At 38.9% G+C, this 18701-nt stretch overlaps 2 protein-coding genes across 2 annotated transcripts; one reads left to right on the top strand and one right to left on the bottom strand.

Annotated features, from left to right (window-relative positions):
- The first annotated feature begins 3845 nt into the window (after nucleotides 1-3845).
- On the top strand, nucleotides 3846-4867 carry LOC141842417 (NAC domain-containing protein 79-like). Its single transcript, XM_074730627.1, has 3 exons — nucleotides 3846-4002; nucleotides 4077-4348; nucleotides 4433-4867. The coding sequence occupies exons 1-3, from the start codon at nucleotides 3846-3848 to the stop codon at nucleotides 4865-4867; spliced, it is 864 nt and encodes a 287-aa protein (XP_074586728.1).
- Nucleotides 4868-5599: 732 nt separating this feature from the next.
- Nucleotides 5600-7481, bottom strand: LOC141842428 (protein NEGATIVE REGULATOR OF RESISTANCE-like). Its single transcript, XM_074730635.1, has 2 exons — nucleotides 6995-7481; nucleotides 5600-5832 (listed from the first exon to the last, which is right to left on the bottom strand). Exon 1 carries the CDS (start codon nucleotides 7447-7449, stop codon nucleotides 7012-7014), a length of 438 nt encoding a protein of 145 aa, XP_074586736.1. The 5' UTR covers nucleotides 7450-7481; the 3' UTR covers nucleotides 5600-5832; nucleotides 6995-7011.
- Between the last annotated feature and the right edge of the window lie 11220 nt (nucleotides 7482-18701).

The raw sequence follows: 18701 nt of genomic DNA, 5'->3' as shown, positions 1-18701 counted from the left end.
TTTCTAAAAGTCACATGATTCACCCCCCTCTCACGTGCACTCGATCCAACAGAAACGTGTCTCGTTCCTTTCACTATCTTATACTCGTTTAGTTTAGGACATGATCTATATGTGTCAGTCCTCACTCGACTGACTACGTTACACCTAGCCCAAACTTACTTTCTTATCCTATGGATTTAAGTTATTTTTACATGTATTCAAAAGTACCATACTCTTGACATGCAATGCTTTAGTCAAATATTTTAAGTAACAATCATGACAAACAGCCACAGGATATACATCTCCTTTTTCAATGAGTGGTGAATCCTCTATGGGGTATAAACACCTTCGGACACTTTGACTTATACCCAATCATCCCGGGTCCACATCTCCTTGAAGATGTTTGCTTAAGATGTCAAAGTATAAGCCTTAATGACTAAGATGACTTGAATACCATAAGTCAAAGGAAACTCGCACTTAAGTTGCACTGAAATCTTCATTGACATATCTCTATATGCATAGAACCATATGAAGTCTCATGGCAGGTCACTCCAATGAACTAATTACTTTTAACTTGCATCCACGTTTAACTCTCAACAACCAATGTCTCCAGCCAGTGAAAATAACTGCTTAGTAAACCAAGAAATTTAAAACGTGCTAGTCTCAACAAAATCGATGACGCCCGTGCTCATCAATTTATCGACTATGGATAATTTAAATATATTCATAATTGCACATGTAGAGATGCTCATTAGTTGTGATCCAATCATAAATTCTCTCATGCTATGAATCGTATTACGGATATTCAATAAATGAGTTTAAAATCCAATCAAACACATAGAGAATATACACTCAAATAGTGAATTGCTATTTATCTAGTAAATAGTATAATCATAAAATAATTGCCTTAAAACACCTCTCAAATGCAACAGAGTTATCAGCCTACATGTTTCAATGCAAATCACCAGAGTAGATCAGAGGCTCTATCGGATTCGAATCCAAAGGAAGTGGTGCAGCTGAGCCGAAAGTGAGGAGGAGGATTTGGTCCGCATCACGTAACAAATCACGTGTTTTTAATTTGATTATAATTCTATATTATATGTAAGTGTTTGAATTAAAATGATTTACCAAATTTATAGGAAAATTCAGCACGTAGAACTTGTAAGACAAGAAGCATTTTAAGTTAGTTGGGTAAAATCTAATGATAATCCCAGTTAGTCGTATTGATTCAATCCGCCACTGACCGGTTCGGTCCCACGAAAGTTTCCCACCGATCACCATCAAATCGGTGCAGGAGGTAAATCCAGATGCCCAGCATCCTAGTTGGCCCCATTTGGAGGAAAATTCTTGCAATACGCCGTAGCTGGGATTCGATCCTTGAGTGCCTGGGTGACAACCTGAATGTCCTACCGCGGCACGATGGCCCCGGGGACTAGTTGGGTAAAATTTAGAACTTAACACACTTAACTTATTTAATTTGTTGCCCATCCTCCACTTTTGATTCCATTTATGAAGCTAGCACACTGTTTGGGTTCAAAATTGATTTGGCTCCTTTCCCATAAAATTTTCTTACTGGCCAATTGTCACCCATCTAAATAAAAGGCTTTTATCTAGTACTTAGGATTGAAGTAACTCCGAAATAAGAACAAGGTTGGTGCATTCACATCTTCTACATTAATTTTCAGCATTTTCATCTGATGCATAAGAAATCCGATGCTCAGCTGGATGCTTAACTTAATTAGTAAGATATTGTTAAAAAAGACAGAGTCTACGTGTGAGTGTGAGAGAGTCCTAAAGAAATCTACAAAGATTTCGGACATGTTTTTTGAAAAAAAAATAGAGATTAATTAATTGTCATTAATTTAGTTACCTTTTTAATACCTACTGTTACGAGTCATTAATGTTGATAGTGGAGGTTGTGGGGGTCCGAACCATGTATGGAAGCCATTAGCCCTGTCTACATTCGACGGATAACTATCTCAATAATAGTGGTTGGGCTTTGTAGATGGGAATAATTGAAAGCTGTTTGATTTTTTGTTTAATTCAGATGTCTAAGTTTTATCCTATTAATTTTAGAGATAGATAGTTTTTCATTTTAGTTCGTCTACCAAATAAATTCAGAACATAAATTATTCACACAAATCCAACTTCTAAAATATTCATTCCTATTGAGATTCAAATGTTATTCTCTTAACGCTCTGTTTGGATGGGTTATTCTCTTAGAGAAGGTTCGGCAAGGTTATTAACATATGGATAGGGTGAGAGAAGGTTCATTAAGAAGTGGAAGGGAAGGGAAGGAAAGGGAAGTATTTATGTTCTCCTTGTTTGGGAGGAAGGGAAGATTTATTAACGTAACATGTGTTATCTTGTTTGGGAGGAAAGGAAAGGGAATGAAGGTTAAATATATAAAATTATAAAAATACCCTTACTTCTTAAAATAAATCTACATGTGAAAAAAATATGTATAGCCATTAAACTGATGTAAGATTTTTCTTATTAAAACCACTTTGTGAGACCAACTAAAATTAATATTTATGACTTAAATAAATACAAAAATTTAAAGAAATAATGGTAGTAAATATACAATAAACATTTTTAATATAAAATCTGTATAAATTTGGTATAACAAAAGATAAATCAGTATTTTACATATATTTCTATAAAAATTTACTGATATAAAAAAAGAGTAAAAAGATCGTGCTCAATTAGAGAAATTTAAAAAATTTAAGTTAAATAAAATAAATAAATTATTTGAGAATTAATATTTTAAAATATGGATAAAATTAAACAAATAATATTTAAAGTTGCTTTTCCTTTTTTTACATTCCAAATTGGAGTATAAGAAAATTTCCTTTTTCATGGGTAAGGAAGGTTAAAACTTACCTTTCCCTATCCTTCCCTCCTCTTCCTTCACTCTTTTTCAAACAAGGTTTAAAGTTTCCTTCCCCTTATTTACTCTTTCCTTTCCCTTTCCTCACCTCCTCTCAAACAAAGTGTAAGTGTTTTATCGCTGTATTATACCTGCGGGAGCAAAAGTTGAGTTCTAAAGAAATGACTAAACTTAGCTCGGAGGAAGAGCTGAACTGAATTGAGTACATCAGCTCCATTAAAATTTAAAATACAGCAAGCATTACACTATGAATGCCATATTACTTGGACAACACCATCAATGCGATCATGGTGGGAGCACTAGATGAGGTCCTTCTTCAAGCAGCAAGAGATTGATAATCATCACGATGAATGGAGGAAACAATAAACTTCGATTCCAGGAGGTCCTCAAGGGCTATCAACCTACCAAACTCTAACCAATCCAACCCAACCGAAAGTAAAAAGAAGATGAATTTAGATACTGAATTGGATTGGATTGGATCATGTCTTACCAAAATAGTGAACAAGGCCATTCCAATGGCCACTAGAGAAATATTTAATGAACGTGTGAAATTAAATGATGAATTGAGAACTCCTAACAACTAAGAATTAGGAGAGACTGTTGTGTGTGCTTGCATGGCCATGGAGTGCGTATATGCACAAGTCCAATCTACTGTTTCTAAATTCCAACCCAAAACTAAAAATATACGTCTACTTGTTAGATGAACAAGAATCTACAGTTAAAAGAACTGCAGGCAAATACTGGTTTTAACGAATATTGATCAACACTGCATTCAGTTGGAGTCGGTAGGAAAATCACTTAATTATGTGATCAAGCTTGACTTAATTCTAGAAGATATGCTTTATTAGTCGACATGATAGCTTGTTTTCCCAAGGAGTTGGGTGAGAAATTCCAGAAGAAGAAAGTAGGAGTTCCATTCTTGTTTTTGTATACATATATATGCCTAGCAAGCTTAGCTTAGAAAGACATAATTCCAATGGAGGAGAAGCTGCTTCCTCCTGGGTTTAGGTTTCATCCCACCGATGAGGAACTCATCACCTACTATTTGATTCGGAAGGTCACCGAGGTTGGATTTGTCACTGAAGCTATTGCAGATGTTGATCTCAACAAGTGCGATCCTTGGGATCTCCCGGGTATCGCTACATTCTCTTCAATCAATCAATCTAATTTGTCTCTCATTGAATTACAATACTAATGAACATTGTAGGGAAGGCGAGTATGGGGGAGAAAGAGTGGTACTTCTTCAGCATAAAGGATCGAAAATATCCGACAGGGCTTCGTATCAATCGAGCCACAGAGTCGGGTTATTGGAAGACGACCGGCAAGGACAAGGAGATCTTTCATCGTCAACTCTTGGTCGGGATGAAGAAAACTTTGGTGTTCTACAAGGGCAGAGCTCCCACGGGCGAGAAGACCAACTGGGTGATGCACGAGTACAAACTAATCCACACTGAGCTTCCCTACAACGCAATTACAAAGGTAGTAGTAGATCAGTTACTGATATATAGACTTGCATGAAATCTTATTCCTCAAAGTTTTTTTATCGTTGTTGTTTCTGCACAGGAAGAATGGGTGGTGTGTAGGGTCTTCAAAAAGAGTTGCAGCGGGAAGATCATTAAGCCACAACCAAGCCCTGTACATCCGTCACTAGATTACTCCTCATGCAACAATTTCACCTCCAATTTAAACGATTTCGTCAGCACCACCTCAACAATTGGCTCGCAGAAGCCTTTGCAGCTACCAAACTACAACAACTTTAACAACTACATGAATTGGGCAGTGGCGGACCAGCGCAACAGCGCATGGATCCAAGGCCTCGTCCCTGCAGAAATTATGAAGACTTCGTTACCGGCGATTCATGATATTGTTCATCAGGCACAAGCTGAAGCAGTGCAAGCTGCCATGTCCGACGTCGCCAGCTTGGGCTCGTGCGTGGCTCAGGGCGACAACAACTTGGAGGGCGTTTCTACGCAGGAAATACTTTGGAGAGATTACTAAGAAATTGTTTGGGCCATGCAGCCAGTGCAAATGAACGTGCCTGTTTCCGAAGGAACGGCACGGCACGGCACGGCAGCCGTGCAGGCTCTCCTTTTCTTCTTCTACTAAAAACTTTCAGCAAAGTTACAAAACTGTAAATAATCAAACATACAAAAGATGTATGGTGCGCTGTCGCTTTCGTCGGGCCGCGTACATTAAAAAAAGACTCGCCTTCGTTGTTCCCAAGGTCAAGGTCAAGGTCGCTCTTTTTCTAAATCCCAAAACGTTGGGTCATTCTCATAATTAAAGTCACATTATTGAAGTTTGAAACGTAAAAATCAAACACAAAGGAAAAGTCCACCACGGTCCCAACCACTTCATGATGATGAAATAACCCTCCGCGGCAACCACGTGGAAGTTTCCGCTCCATTCAAATGCCTCCTCTACTAAGGGTCCGTTTACTTGGGAGCGCGGAAGAAAAACTGAGGAAAGTTTTCCTCAGTATTCATCCATCCGCTGTTTACTTTTCTAAGATTTTACGAGGGAAGGGAAAGATAATCCATCAGCGGATCAATTTTTTACCAAAATCAATCTCCTCCAAATTGGGCGGAAAGCAAAGGATGGAAAATAAAATGACACAAATATCCTTCCTCATTTTCTTGCTTTCCGCCGAGTCTTCTTCGTCTGATCGAACTAGGCCGCCGTCAATCACTGCAAATGCGGAACTAGGCCGGCGAACTGCGGCGGGCGGTCGTTGCCGAAGCAGGCGTCGCGGACAACGAGGTTCGCCACCGAAGAGGCCGTTCAAGACCAGCGACGGCGGCGAACGAACCGAGCCGAGGCTTGGGGCAGAACACCTGGGTCCTCCACTCAGCGACAGCGAAGGTAGCCCCAATCTCTTCGCAAGCAGCAAAGGCGTTCACCTGTTGCATCGCGCAGTGATTCATGTTTCGCTCCGATCCCTTCGAGATGCACGATTGCAACTCCTATACCGGAAGAAATCCACAGAATAAGCAACAATCCGCGCAATCAATTGAGCAAACAAGGCTTCCTCAACCGATCTAGAGCAAGAACAGGATAAACTTCGTCACAAAAAAATAAACAACGGAAGTTCTTGAGCCTTCTCCGGCTACCCAACGGAGCAGTAGGGTATTTTAGACATAGGGATGAATTTTATTCATCCATCATTCATCAAAATAAACAAGCATGGGAGGGGGCAATAGGATCGGTAGATTTCTTTTCTCCTCCCCTAGGGATTTATTTTCCCTAAAGATTCCTTTCTTTTCTTCATCCGCTTTATCAAGTAAACATAGCATAAATCTGTTATCCCAACGACTTTTTACAGTCATATATACATCTATATATATATATATAAAAAATAAATTAAAAAATTATAATTAATCGTATCATGAAAGAAAATATTATTTCAATTTCATTAAAATTTAAATTCTTATTTATTTTTATAATTATGTTATAACATAATCAAGTTAGTAATCACCTCACGAAAATTACATTCACATGCCTTTAAAGCATGGTCATACTGTACAGTGATTTCACGTGATTAAGTCTTCGCTTAAACCATAAAGAGGGGATTCCCTCGAAGATCTGTCTCTGATATAAAACACACACGATGTTTTTCAATTAATATATTTTTTTAAAATATAATTTTACAAATATTATAACAAATAAATTTCTAATTGGATCTATTAAATTAATTTTAAATATTATAAATATTAGTATTAATATAATTACAATTCATAGTTTTAGTGCAAGTTACGACATCAGCTGCTACTGTCTTTTTTTTAAAAAAAAATCTTTGCTTCAGTAAATTAATAAAAATGAATTAAGTTTTTCGATTATATTTTTCTTACACGAATATATTAATTAAAAATAAAATTTTACATGAGATAATTATTTTTCTTTTTCGTGACACCACTAGGTGGAATCTATTCCCCCTAACTTATGATTTTAATATTACCAACCATACAAAAAATAAAAAAATAATAAAAAAATAATCAAGGGGCAAACACACAGTGAAGAGAAATAATTATACATATTGCGCAGGATTTAAACAAATTTCATGACGAAAAATCACTACATAAGTTCGATATGTATTCGAGCGATGCAGACACCAGATGGTAGACTTACCGATGCAGTCAGTCACGTCACTCGTCGCCAGCTGGCTCCTCGTTCAGATCGAGGGAGCGCCCTGCCGTTCCGTTCTCCGCCACCGTTTCCTCCTCGTCGAAGTCGTCCTCCCTCTCCGCCGCCGCCGCCGCCTTCCTCGATCTCTCCCACCCCTCGCGCGCCACCCTCCTCCAGTTCTCTCCTGCGCCTGCCTCCTCGAAGTCCTCGCGCTCGAACGCCGGCCTCCACCGCGGCGCAGACTCCGCCTTCGCCGCCTCCCCACCCGCGGCGACGCTCGGGGCAAGCAACCGGGTCGCCTCGCGCATCCGGTGGAGGATGGCGAAGAACTCCTCGACCTCGTCGTCCGTGACGTCCTCCGTCGTCGCAGAGCGTCGCCTCGGTGCTGGCCGTTCCACGCCCACTGCGTCGCCCGGTGGGCGCTTCCTCCTCCTAGTCTCCGCCGCGGCGATCTCCATAATCGAAGCGTGGTGGGAGACAGACAGGGAAAGGTAAAGCGCATTAGAGAGAATAATAACTTATACCAAGAGAACGTTAGATGCATAGAAAGCTTTATGCGGTCGGAGCATTTGCGATGAGGTCATCGAGGAAATGATGATGCAATCACAGTGACGTCATCAGCTCCTTGTGGTCCGTTCGCATGTGGGGTTTATAGCGACCTATTCCACACATTTACCGTCGAGTCAAGATTTTGACTGTTCGTTTTGGCATCCGATGATGCTTGGAATTTCGGTAGAATGGGAAAAGAAATTGCATGGTAAGGAGAAGGAAGTTTGTTTAGATAACAATTGAAATTTAATATTCATACGTAGTCTTTTAATTTTGTATTTTAAGTTGATTCAATGAGTCAAGAAGTTTGTTCTTCCTTTTATCATTTTTCTCTAAAAAAAATATAAATGTGAAAAAATAATGGATGGAAAGACACTTCATGAAATATTAATTCCATATTGTGAGTTTAATGACTTGAAAGTTTTTATAATAAATCATAATAATTGAAATTATAAATATATATGGGGCATGCCTGCACGTTTGTAGGGGTACAAATTTAGGATCTAAATTGTACTAAACTCAAGTGGCTCGTGTGCAAACATAATCTATGTGCGTCGAATGTCAGACCGATAGAGATAAAATTTGTCCAACTAGATCAATCTATATTTTGCCACTCAAATTCATTTTGTAATGTGCTAAAGTGAGTAATGAAAATATTACTAATCGAGCCTAAATCAGTTAACGTTAAAAGCGGATTTGTAAGCGTTCGGATGAAACAACTAACTATTGATGGCTGATGACTGATGTTAATAAACGACCTTTATTGAGCCTTTTAGTGTTGTCTAGTGTCGAAGATCTTATATAAGGAAGTTGTGATTTGGGGCAAAAAGGACAGACACAGAGAAGTAGTAAATAGAAACTCTATCCACTTCGTTCCTCCGTTCTCCTCCTCTTTGCCGAGTGACCCGCTCAATAGCTCTTACATGATAGTGTTTGAATACATGCTTAGGTAATAATGTTGGTGTAGGGAGCACCAGATGATTGAACCTTAGTTTTGATAATAACACTAGGTTCAAGTTAAGTATGTTGTTGAGTTAACTATGTTGATCCAAGTGTGTAGGGAGCACAGGTTTGAGCAAAGTCCTAGTGAAAGCTAGGCACTGGAAAGACCTGATCTGGAGGATCAAGCTGAAGACTTGGCAGAGTCAAGGCTCCAGGTGAAGTGTGGGCTGGTCAGGAGGACCGAGTCGCAACAAAAAGTCTGGGCTGGTCAGGAGAACCAAGTCGCAACAGAAGTCTGGGCTGATCTGGAGGATCGAGTCGCAGCAGAAGACTGGGCTGGTCAGGAGGACCGAACCGCAACACAATTCCTGGGGGCTGAGGACAGAGCCGAGCAAAAGTCCAACGAGTCAGGAGGACTCAGTTGGCAAAAGGTAAATTCTCCTGAGAGGAGTGGGTCAAGACGCGTTCACAAGGGGAATAGTAGGTATCGATCTAAACCAATGTCTCACTGGAGACCTGAAGTTAAGACCCAGAGAAAGTTCTAGGAACTGACTCTGAAAATGATTAAATTTGTATGTTATTTCGGCTAACATCTTTTGCAGGGTTGGAAAAACTGAACAACGCAAACTCCGAGCAGAACTGCTCAGACTTTTGTATTGGAGTCGACTTGAGTAACGATTCGAGTCGACTTGAGCCTGGTCAGCAAGCTTTGGAAGTCAGCGCAGTTCAGAATTCCGCCACACAAGACTAGAGTCGACTGAAGATGACATAGGAGTTGACTCAGAGCAACAAATCTTATCAGAAGACTCCACGTCAGACTAGAGTCGACTTGAGAAGCTACTCGAGTCGACTTGGTTAGCGGATAACGCTGCGGTGAAGGAAAAGCTATCTAGAAGGCTCCACGTCGGACTAGAGTCTACTTGAGCCGAATCTCGAGTCGACCGAAGTATGCAATCACAGCGGAGAAACAGGATCGAAGCTTAGCTGGAGTCGACTGGAATTCTCATCTGAGTCGACTTGAAGGCAGTATAAAAGAAGGGCTCGACCAGCAGCCTATACAACTGATTTTCGCGATTCCTTCGTGCACTTTATTGAGACGTCGGTGCCCTGAGCATTCCTGTGCAACCTTAGAGCCGCCGCTATGTCGAATTCGCAAGAAAAAGAAGATCAAGCAAGATTTAGTTAATTCCTTTTCGGTAACAAGTATTCAATTTGTCAATTTTTATTATTGTTATCGAAATTGTGATTTTGTAATCGTTCGACTTGTATCTATGAGGAACAAGTTTATTTAGTGGATTGCCCGCAGTAAACTGTCAAAGACCGTGAGCCTTGGAGTAGCAGCCTTGGGCTGTAAATCAAGTAACTGATTGTGTCTGTGTTTTTCTTTCACTTTTGCATAATCGCTTCCGCATAACCTTTAGCTTTTGCAAGTTTATTTTCATAACTCGAAAATCTGTTGAAAAGCGAAACATGCTATTCACGTTCAACCCCCCCTCTAGCGCGTTCTTTCGATCCTACAATTGGTATAAGAGTGGGGTCCTCGAATCCATTGCAACCACTGATCGAGAGGATTTTCGATCGCTTTTTCAAAATTTATTTTTTATTTATTTTTTTCTTCCCACACTACTAATCCAAGACCAAGTCTTGGTACTCGTTTTACAATGTTTTTATTGTGTACTAGATTAATGGCCCAACAAGAAGGATTCAGCACAGCGAGACCTCCCCTATTTCCAGGAGACGACTTCCCCTACAGGAAAAGTAGGATGAAATGTCATCTGAAAACTCAGGTGGAGATGTGGATCATCATCTAGATTGGATTCACAATCCCGTTTGGTAGTGATGGACAACCACAATCTTGCGAAGATTGGGATTCTTCTACCAGAAAGAAAATTTGTAATGACCGCCCTTCTTAATCCAAGGTGATCCGTTACTTAGTTGCTAAAATCTACTATTAATTTAAATTTTCTTGCTATGTGATAGTTAAGTAAACACATGCTCCCAATGGGTAATATAAAGTCTAACCATTCTAGTAACAATAACCAAACCATAATTACAATCTAAGAGCATGACAATTTACACTATTAGCGCAATCCAACATTGACGCCAACGTTATAGATTCAGAACCATGTGCCATGGAGGAACCACAGTATTACTCAGATGCTAAAGGACATCTCGCCTGGGAGGTAGCCATGAAGGAAGAATTACAAGCGATGGAACAAAATCACACCTGGTCAGTGGTGCAACTCCCCCCGGGAAAACATGCCATCGGGTGTCGCTGGCTGTATAAACTCAAACGTCATCCTGATGGAAGCATTGCAAGGCACAAAGCAAGATTAGTAGCAAAGGGCTACAGTCAAATCGAAGGAGTTGATTATGTCGAGAAATTTGCTCCAGTAGCCAAAGCTACGACGATACGTCTCTTATTGGCTTTAGCGGCTAAGCATAATTGGCATCTCCATCAGGTTGATGTAAACAATGCTTTCTTACACGGCCATCTCGATGAGACTATTTATATGGAAGCACCTGCTGGTTATGAAGTTCAAGAGGGGGAAGTATGCTTGCTTCACCGCTCCATTTATGGCTCGAAACAGGCGTCTCGCCAACTGAATTTGGAATTAACTAAATTCCTGGAAGTCACTTGATTTTCAGCAGGCATCTGGCATACCGTGTCTGTTTCTTCGCCATACGGGTACATCAATCATGTCCCTTATCGTCTATGTAGACGATATTCTCATTACAGGTAGTGATCTGTCAGATATTGCACAAGTGAAAGGGCTCTTCATTGCAAATTCACTATTAAAGACTTGAGAACAGCCAATTATTTCTGGGTGTCCGTATCCACCGGTCAACAAATGGTATTCATCTGTCCCAATATCGCTACATACAGGATATCATCGTCGGTCTTGCAATCCCTGATTCCAAAACGTATGATACACCAATGCCGCGGAATTTCAAGTTTCAACCGCCAGATACTTCACCACCATTGGCCTGCCCAGAAGTATATCGTAGTCTGATAGGACGATTGTTGTACTTGGGTTTCACTCGGCCAGATTTGGCCTTTCCCGTACAACAACTCAGTCAATATATGCAGGAGCCAACCATGGAGCATTGGAGTGCGGCGCAACGCGTGGTGGGTTATTTGCGAAATACTTATGCCCACGGTTTATTCTATCCGGCAGGCGGCACAACAAATTTGGAAGCCTATAGTGATGCAGACTGGGGTTCTTGCCCTCTCACTCGACGATCTGTGACCGGGTTTTGTGTTTTAATGGGAGGGTGTTTGATATCTTGGAAAACCAAGAAACAAAACACCGTATCTCGGTCTTCCGCTGAGGCAGAATACATGAGTCTTGGAATTACAACAGTGGAAATTTTATGGCTTTCTTATTTACTTCGGGATCTACGTCAGTCCTATCCTACGCCGATCCCTCTTTGGTGTGATAACCAATCTGCCATTCATATCACGGCGAATGATGTATTCCACGAGCGCACTAAACATCTTGACATGGACTGTCACTTGGTGCGATGAGTACAAGTAAGGCTTCTTGTACCCATGCTATGTGCCCACCTCTCGAATCAACTTGACTAATTGAGATCAGTTGATTGATGAACATAATAGTCGTTTGAACTGTTGCAGCAAACAAAATATTCTGAACTCAACTACGACACTCAATTGATTGTGCATTAGTCGATTAATAAACAATAATAATTGATTGATGTTGGTTAAAGTTGAGTTAGGAAAAGTCATTTTACAAGTGTAAAATTTGAATTTAATAGATCAATTGATTGATGGATGTTATTAGTTGACTGTTATGTGAAAATAAGCCCCAATAATGACCCTATGAAGAAGGGTTTTATGGAAGATTTGAGGAGTTAATTCTTGAGAATTTTGAAAGAGAATATTGTTGCATTTTCAGAACTCAAGAGGGAGATTCATTGAAGCCTCCACACTATGCCAACAACTTGGCCTTTACTTCTGACTCAACCTTGGTCTGAAGGATGCTTTTATGCTAGTTCTAATTTTTTCTAGTCCAACTTTACCATTAGGAAAGTCTTCTTGATGACCAACCTTCAATGACTACAAATAGCTTGACCTTGGTCCCTTCTAGCTTCGCTATTAGGGATGCTCTTTAATTTGAAATAGCTGACTTCTCCAACTCAGCCTTATTCACTTCCATCTCTGCCATTAGGGATGCCTTTATTCGGCGACTTACCCCTTCAATGACCCTTTCCAACTCAATCAGATTACTCAAGAACTGAATGTGTATGATTTATATATATATTTTTCAATCCTATTTTACATGCATTTGCTACGTTGTGTAAATATATTTGCATTAACTTCTAATATTTTTATCCATTTTAATCTTTTCAGTTAGGGAAATTGCTCTTAAAATTATAAATTTGGGTTGGACCAATGAGATTGACCTTTCTCATCAAATAATTGAAGTGAATTAAATTAAAATTTTATCAACTCATTTAAAGGCAGGTTGGCGAGTCGGGGCAGGTCAGGGCAGGCTGATTCATGAGGGTTGCGAGGTCTAGGCAGACCGATCCATGGCGGGCTTGGGTTGACCCATGGGTTAAGAAGAAAAAAAATTAAAATTTAAAATTAAAGTGAAAAACTCAATAAGTTTGTGGGCTGACCCGTCTAACTCACAACCCACCTTGGGTGGCTAGGTTGGAAACTTCCAAACCCTCTAGGATGGCGGGCCGACCCTCTTCCGACTCGCAAGATGATGGATTTTTGATGGGTCAATTCGCCCAGCCACGAGCTGACCCATCTGACAACTCTAACTATTCTTTTGTATTTTATGTTAATAGAACGTGAAGATCTCAGCATTTGAATGCATTTGGAGATGAAAAGTCTCATTTCAGTATCATACACGACCTACTCGTGACCCTTGCTATGGTTGTGTATCATCTTTGGAGGCAGAATGAGCATCGGAGTACACATATGACGTCTAGCACCGAACACGGCATGCTTGTGTCACCTAACACGGTTGTGTTCGACACTACTGCTTGGACATAATCGATCCAGCAAAGAACATGGTCTAGCCATGTTATCCAACATAGCCATGGTGTCGATGACCATTTCTTCCGAATTTATTTGGAATCTGTTGAAGATCATAGAATATTTGGAGGATATAAAACAAGGGGGCATCGGCTAAAGATCGCCTACGAGTTTGTGATAGAAACTCTCATAGAGAGAGCCATCTTTGGGGAGTTGAGATATTTTATCTGCTAACGAGCACGTGGAGTTCTTCTAGAAACATTGAGATCGTCTACAAATCGAGTTCCTTGTATACTTCACTCTTATTTCAAGTTGTAGAATGATATTTCTCTATGATTTTGTATTGCAACTCCATCATGATGGAGTAGTCTCCTTGATTTTAGGATTAGGGAGTAACTTAATATTTATTTGATGATATTGATGCATTGTTCCTCTTTCTAATTGTGATGTGTATGATTCTTGATTGGTTCCTAGTTCGCTTTCTCTGCCCATCTAGTTGCTAGTTTTAAGTTAGACATTAACTTCTTTAGGATAAACCGAGAGGTGAACCATAATCTTACAATCAAAGCATATGAATATACAATAGGATTTATAGAGGATGGACCTAACAATAACTTCTAATTTTCGGCCTATTACTAATTTGAGAGTTCATCAAACTCTCTCGAGACTTACACAGTTTGTTATAGAATGTAAAGGGCTTGTCTTAGGATAAGCATATCAACATTTTCTTTTTCTTCTTCCCACATACACATTTGATTACCTTGGGACAAAACCCTTCAAGGATAATCTAATGTTGAAATAGAAGAGGAGGAACCACACAATCGCCAACAATCATTATAGTGAAATCAAGATTCTAAAAAATAATATTCCGTCGCTAAATTTAGCGATGGAATATTATTAGCTTCAGGAATCTTTTGTAGTGAATTACCTAATTTTCACTATTGAGGGCTCTTAGTTTATTTTCCACAACACTTCTTTTCTCTTTTATCTAGATAACTTGCCTTGCGAATAATTTTGTATTCAACAATACAGTCCTAATGGATAATATTTTTATTACTTGACGATAACTTTACACTTGCGGAAATCACACATCAAGGATCCACATTTGCATCTTATTGACTTAAATGCCCTAATCAAGTCTTATATACCTCATCTTGACTAGAAGAGAGGGCCAGTGATACCCTAGTAATGACCTTACCCCAAGTCAATAGGCATGCCTACGTGGTTTTGCTCCAAACCGACATATCACACTTACATGTTCTAACGCCTTGAGTTAAGGGTTGGACCTCCCAAGTTGGGTCAGCACATCAATATCTTTTAGGGAGACTTCTTAGATTAAGTTTTCTTGGGCTCCCTAATCCGAGCTCCCTAAGCTCTCTCTGCTAAGCTTCTACGACCGCTGAGAAATGTCAAATGGACTAATCTATTACGGAGCGAATCAATCTATTCAAAACGCATCGTATGCCGGGGCGGAGAGGGTCGACCCACCAATTTAGTGGGTTGAAAAAATCTCCAACCCAATCCACCTCAACCCAAGGCAGATTGTGAGTTAGGCGGATCAACTCACGAGTCTGTCAAAAAATAAAAAAATATTAAAAATTTTAAATTTGGATTACAGATTTAAATTGATCAAGTTGAAATTATTAAACGTAAATTGTAATTTAGACAAATGAAATTCACTAATTTATTAAATTTTCTACTTTAATTTTAAATTTCAAAATAAATAAATAAACTTTTTCAATCCGTGATCAAAACCACGCGAGTCACGAACCTAGACGAGTCAATCCATTTGAACTCATCTTAAAATGGATTGATAAAATTTCAATTCAATCCAATTAAATTGTTTGACGTAGATTAATTCGATAGACCCAACCTAAATTGACGGTTATACTACCTAGCCCCTTGAAGAGATGAACCACAATCATCATTTCTAAAAGTTAATCGCTAGTAACTACCAACGGTTATTGATGTTAACGGAGACAAATAATTAATGTTAGATAAAAAAAAATGAAGGGTGAACATTTGGTTAAATTCGAACTGATCAAACAGAATTTATTAAAATTGAATTAATTATTTTTTTTAACCAACTGAGCCGACTAATTTTTACTATTTAAATCAAATAAATTGAATCGGTAAAAAATTAATTAGAGGTGAACATTGATTAAATTCGAACCGACCAAACAGAATTTATTAAAATCAAATTAATTAAATTTTTCAATACTAATTTTTACTATTTAAATTAAATAAATTAAACTGATAAAAAATTAATTAATTCAGTCGGAACTGAATTAATGTATTTTTTAAACAAATAAAAATACATTAAGGATTTTCAATAAAAACATCGGTTTAATAAAAAATTAAAAGCCTTAATACTCTTAATTATTTAATAAAAAACTAACCGATTTTTGAAATTCATAATCCAAATAATTGATATTATTTTTTAAAAAATAAACTTCTAAATTAATCACGAAGATAAATTAATTGCGAAGTTGTACAATTATTATGATCATGCAATTAAATTAATCGCAAAGGTAAATAAAGATCCACGGAGTGGGTCATTGACTTGGTCAACAGAAAGTCTGGATGACTCCACCTGGTGTGCCAATTCCGACTAACCGAGCTTAGCCGACCAACCAGGTGACAACCAAGCACCCCGAGCACTTCGATTTCCGCACAGGGATATCCTCCCATGTGGGGCCTACTCTTGGTTTTATATTCCATTGTGATTTATCTTTAATATTTTTATTATTTTATTTTAAATAAATTAAAGCATGTGAACTTAGGCTTAGGCTTAAACTGACAAAGCATGAATCAATCGAACCAATTTTAGCCCCAACTTGACCTTTATCAGTCATGTCATAACTCTTAAACGCGCGCATTAAGTCTATGCTTGATCTAATTGACCCACCCATTTTGATATTTCATCTAATAATTTTTTTTCTTTTCAAAACTTAAATAAAATAATATAAAGGACAGTCCGGTACACGAGGCTCCCGCCTTGGGGGGTCGGGGAAAGGATCCATTGTACGCCGCCTTACCTTGCCTTTGGCAAGAGGCTGTTTCCAGGATTTGAACCCGTGACTTCTAGGTCACAAGGCAGCAACTTTACCATTGCGCCAAGGTTCTCCTTCAAAATAATATTAAATATATTTTAAAAAAAAACATTTACAAATAATTATCAAAATGTCTATGTCGCATGGACACCATAACAACTCCACTGCAATCAATTTGCTTATATGAATCAAAAAGTTAGATGAATGCACCATTTGAAATATTAGCAAAAAATAATTTTCATTAAAAAAATAAGATAATAAATTAAATTATTAAATATATCTATTTAATATTCTTTATATTTTTCTTCACAGATAAGATTTTTATATTTAAGTTAAAGTTGTGGTTATCAATAAATAATGTCCTTTTCCTTTATCCCTTGAAGTGGTATTATAATATCTTGCACTAATAATTATTATATTTATTTAGTGCTCTATAAAATGCAAAGTTTAGTTATAATATTAAATCATCTATAGTTTATATATGAAGTTTGCTAGAGGCTCTACTACAACATCATTCCTAGTATTTCCCAAATAACTTGAATATGAAAATTAAATCTTTGATTTGTTCACAAGATTTAAAAATCAAACAGAACAAAAGTAATCGGTCCTTAAAATATTTAAGTTTGAATCACTCGAAGTTCACGAAAAAATTCGATGTAACTTAAGATAATAAGACACTTTGGTGGAATATTTTTGATACTCAAGTCAAGCATGCTTAAAAAGGGAGATTGCTATGCTTTTCTTGTCAGGAATATTGCCAGAGAAGCTCCTTGCAGGCCAACCCAGGATGGAATAGGGAGGCGCTTGGTATTCATTCGGTAATAGGAATGGGTATTATTTCCATTGAGGGGTTAATGACAATGGGAATGATTACCGAATTTTTGGTGCTTGGTATAGATACTGGAATGGGAATGAGAATCAGTCCAACGAGTTCGTCGTCGATGCTGTTGTACTTGAAGTCATCGAGCACGGTGACGCGGCAGACGTGGGAGGAGAGGAGGCGGAGGTGGAGGGGATGGGCGAGGAGAAGCAGGTCGCCCCATCCCTTTTTCTCCCACCTGTACTCCACACAGAAGGATCGGGTGAAGGAGGCTTCGCCGGAGATCGGAGAGCAGGCGCTGAACCGATTGAGGACTGGCTCATAGGCGGGATCAGGGATAGCTGCGAGGCGCACGATGCCGGCGAAGCCCAGGGCAAAGAGCAACGAGTTGCCCTACTGCGCGAGGAGTAGCAGAGGAAGGTCTGACCGCTGTTGAGGCGGAGAGTGTGCTTGGTGAAGGAGGCGTTGGCGGAGACGTCGATGAAGGCGTTGACGGAGGAGATGGAGATCACGGTGGCGGCGGTAGTGGTGGAGCAGGTGACGAAGGGGCTTCCGCGGATGAGAAAGAAGTGAAGCGAAGGGGGAAAAAGCTGCGCAGATGGGAATGAGTTTGATAACCAGGGGAGGGGTAGGTTATGAAATCAGGGATATCAAATCCTTATTTTGATTTCCATTCCCGTCTACCAAGCATTAAGAATGGGAATGAAATAGATTTCATTCCCATTCCCCTCTCCTAAACCCGCCTACCAAGCGCCTCCTAGGTCAATTTATTTAAAATTTATCATATGGTAGGATGAGATGAATTAACCCATCAACTAGGTAGGTTGAAAAATCTCCAATCCTTTTCAATAAAAGATAAAATTTGACATCTAACGGCCCCACACGGTCGACCCTATGACCATCTGTGAGGAGATAAATTGAGAAGCTATAGTTGGTCACGACGGAGGAGGGCATTGCCTCAGCTTCGTCGAGATTCAAATCCTTGCTTACTTCAACAACTCTGTTCCATCGTAACCAATTCAACTATGCCCTGAAATGAAAAATCTTTAACCCAACCCAACTCAAGACGGGTTGCGAATTAGGTGGATCAACTCACGGACCTATCAAAAATAAAATAATATTAAAAATATTAAAAAATTTAAGTTTAAATTATAATTTAAATTGATCAAGTTGAAAATTTTAAGTTTGAATTATAATTTAAACGGATCAAATTCACTAATTTATTTAATTTTCTATTTTAATTTTAAAATTGAAAATAAATAAATAAACTTTCTTAATCCGTAGACCAACTTAAGCCTGTCGCGGATCAACCCAAGTGGATTGTAGGCCTAGATG

Source organism: Curcuma longa, chromosome 1 (genome assembly GCF_044706935.1).
Source record: "Curcuma longa cultivar G26 ecotype Majalengka, Jawa Barat chromosome 1, ITB_CL_G26_1.1, whole genome shotgun sequence".
Taxonomy (NCBI): Eukaryota; Viridiplantae; Streptophyta; class Magnoliopsida; order Zingiberales; family Zingiberaceae; genus Curcuma; species Curcuma longa.
This window is presented reverse-complemented; position numbering and strand designations above follow the sequence as displayed.

Coding starts and splice junctions, on each gene's coding strand:
- LOC141842417 (XM_074730627.1), top strand. CDS start 3,846: ATGGAGGAGAAGCTGCTTCCTCCTGGGTTTAGGTTTCATCCCACCGAT. Junction 4,003..4,076: donor CGATCCTTGGGATCTCCCGG/GTATCGCTACAT, acceptor TGAACATTGTAG/GGAAGGCGAGTATGGGGGAG. Junction 4,349..4,432: donor CCTACAACGCAATTACAAAG/GTAGTAGTAGAT, acceptor GTTTCTGCACAG/GAAGAATGGGTGGTGTGTAG.
- LOC141842428 (XM_074730635.1), bottom strand. CDS start 7,449: ATGGAGATCGCCGCGGCGGAGACTAGGAGGAGGAAGCGCCCACCGGGC.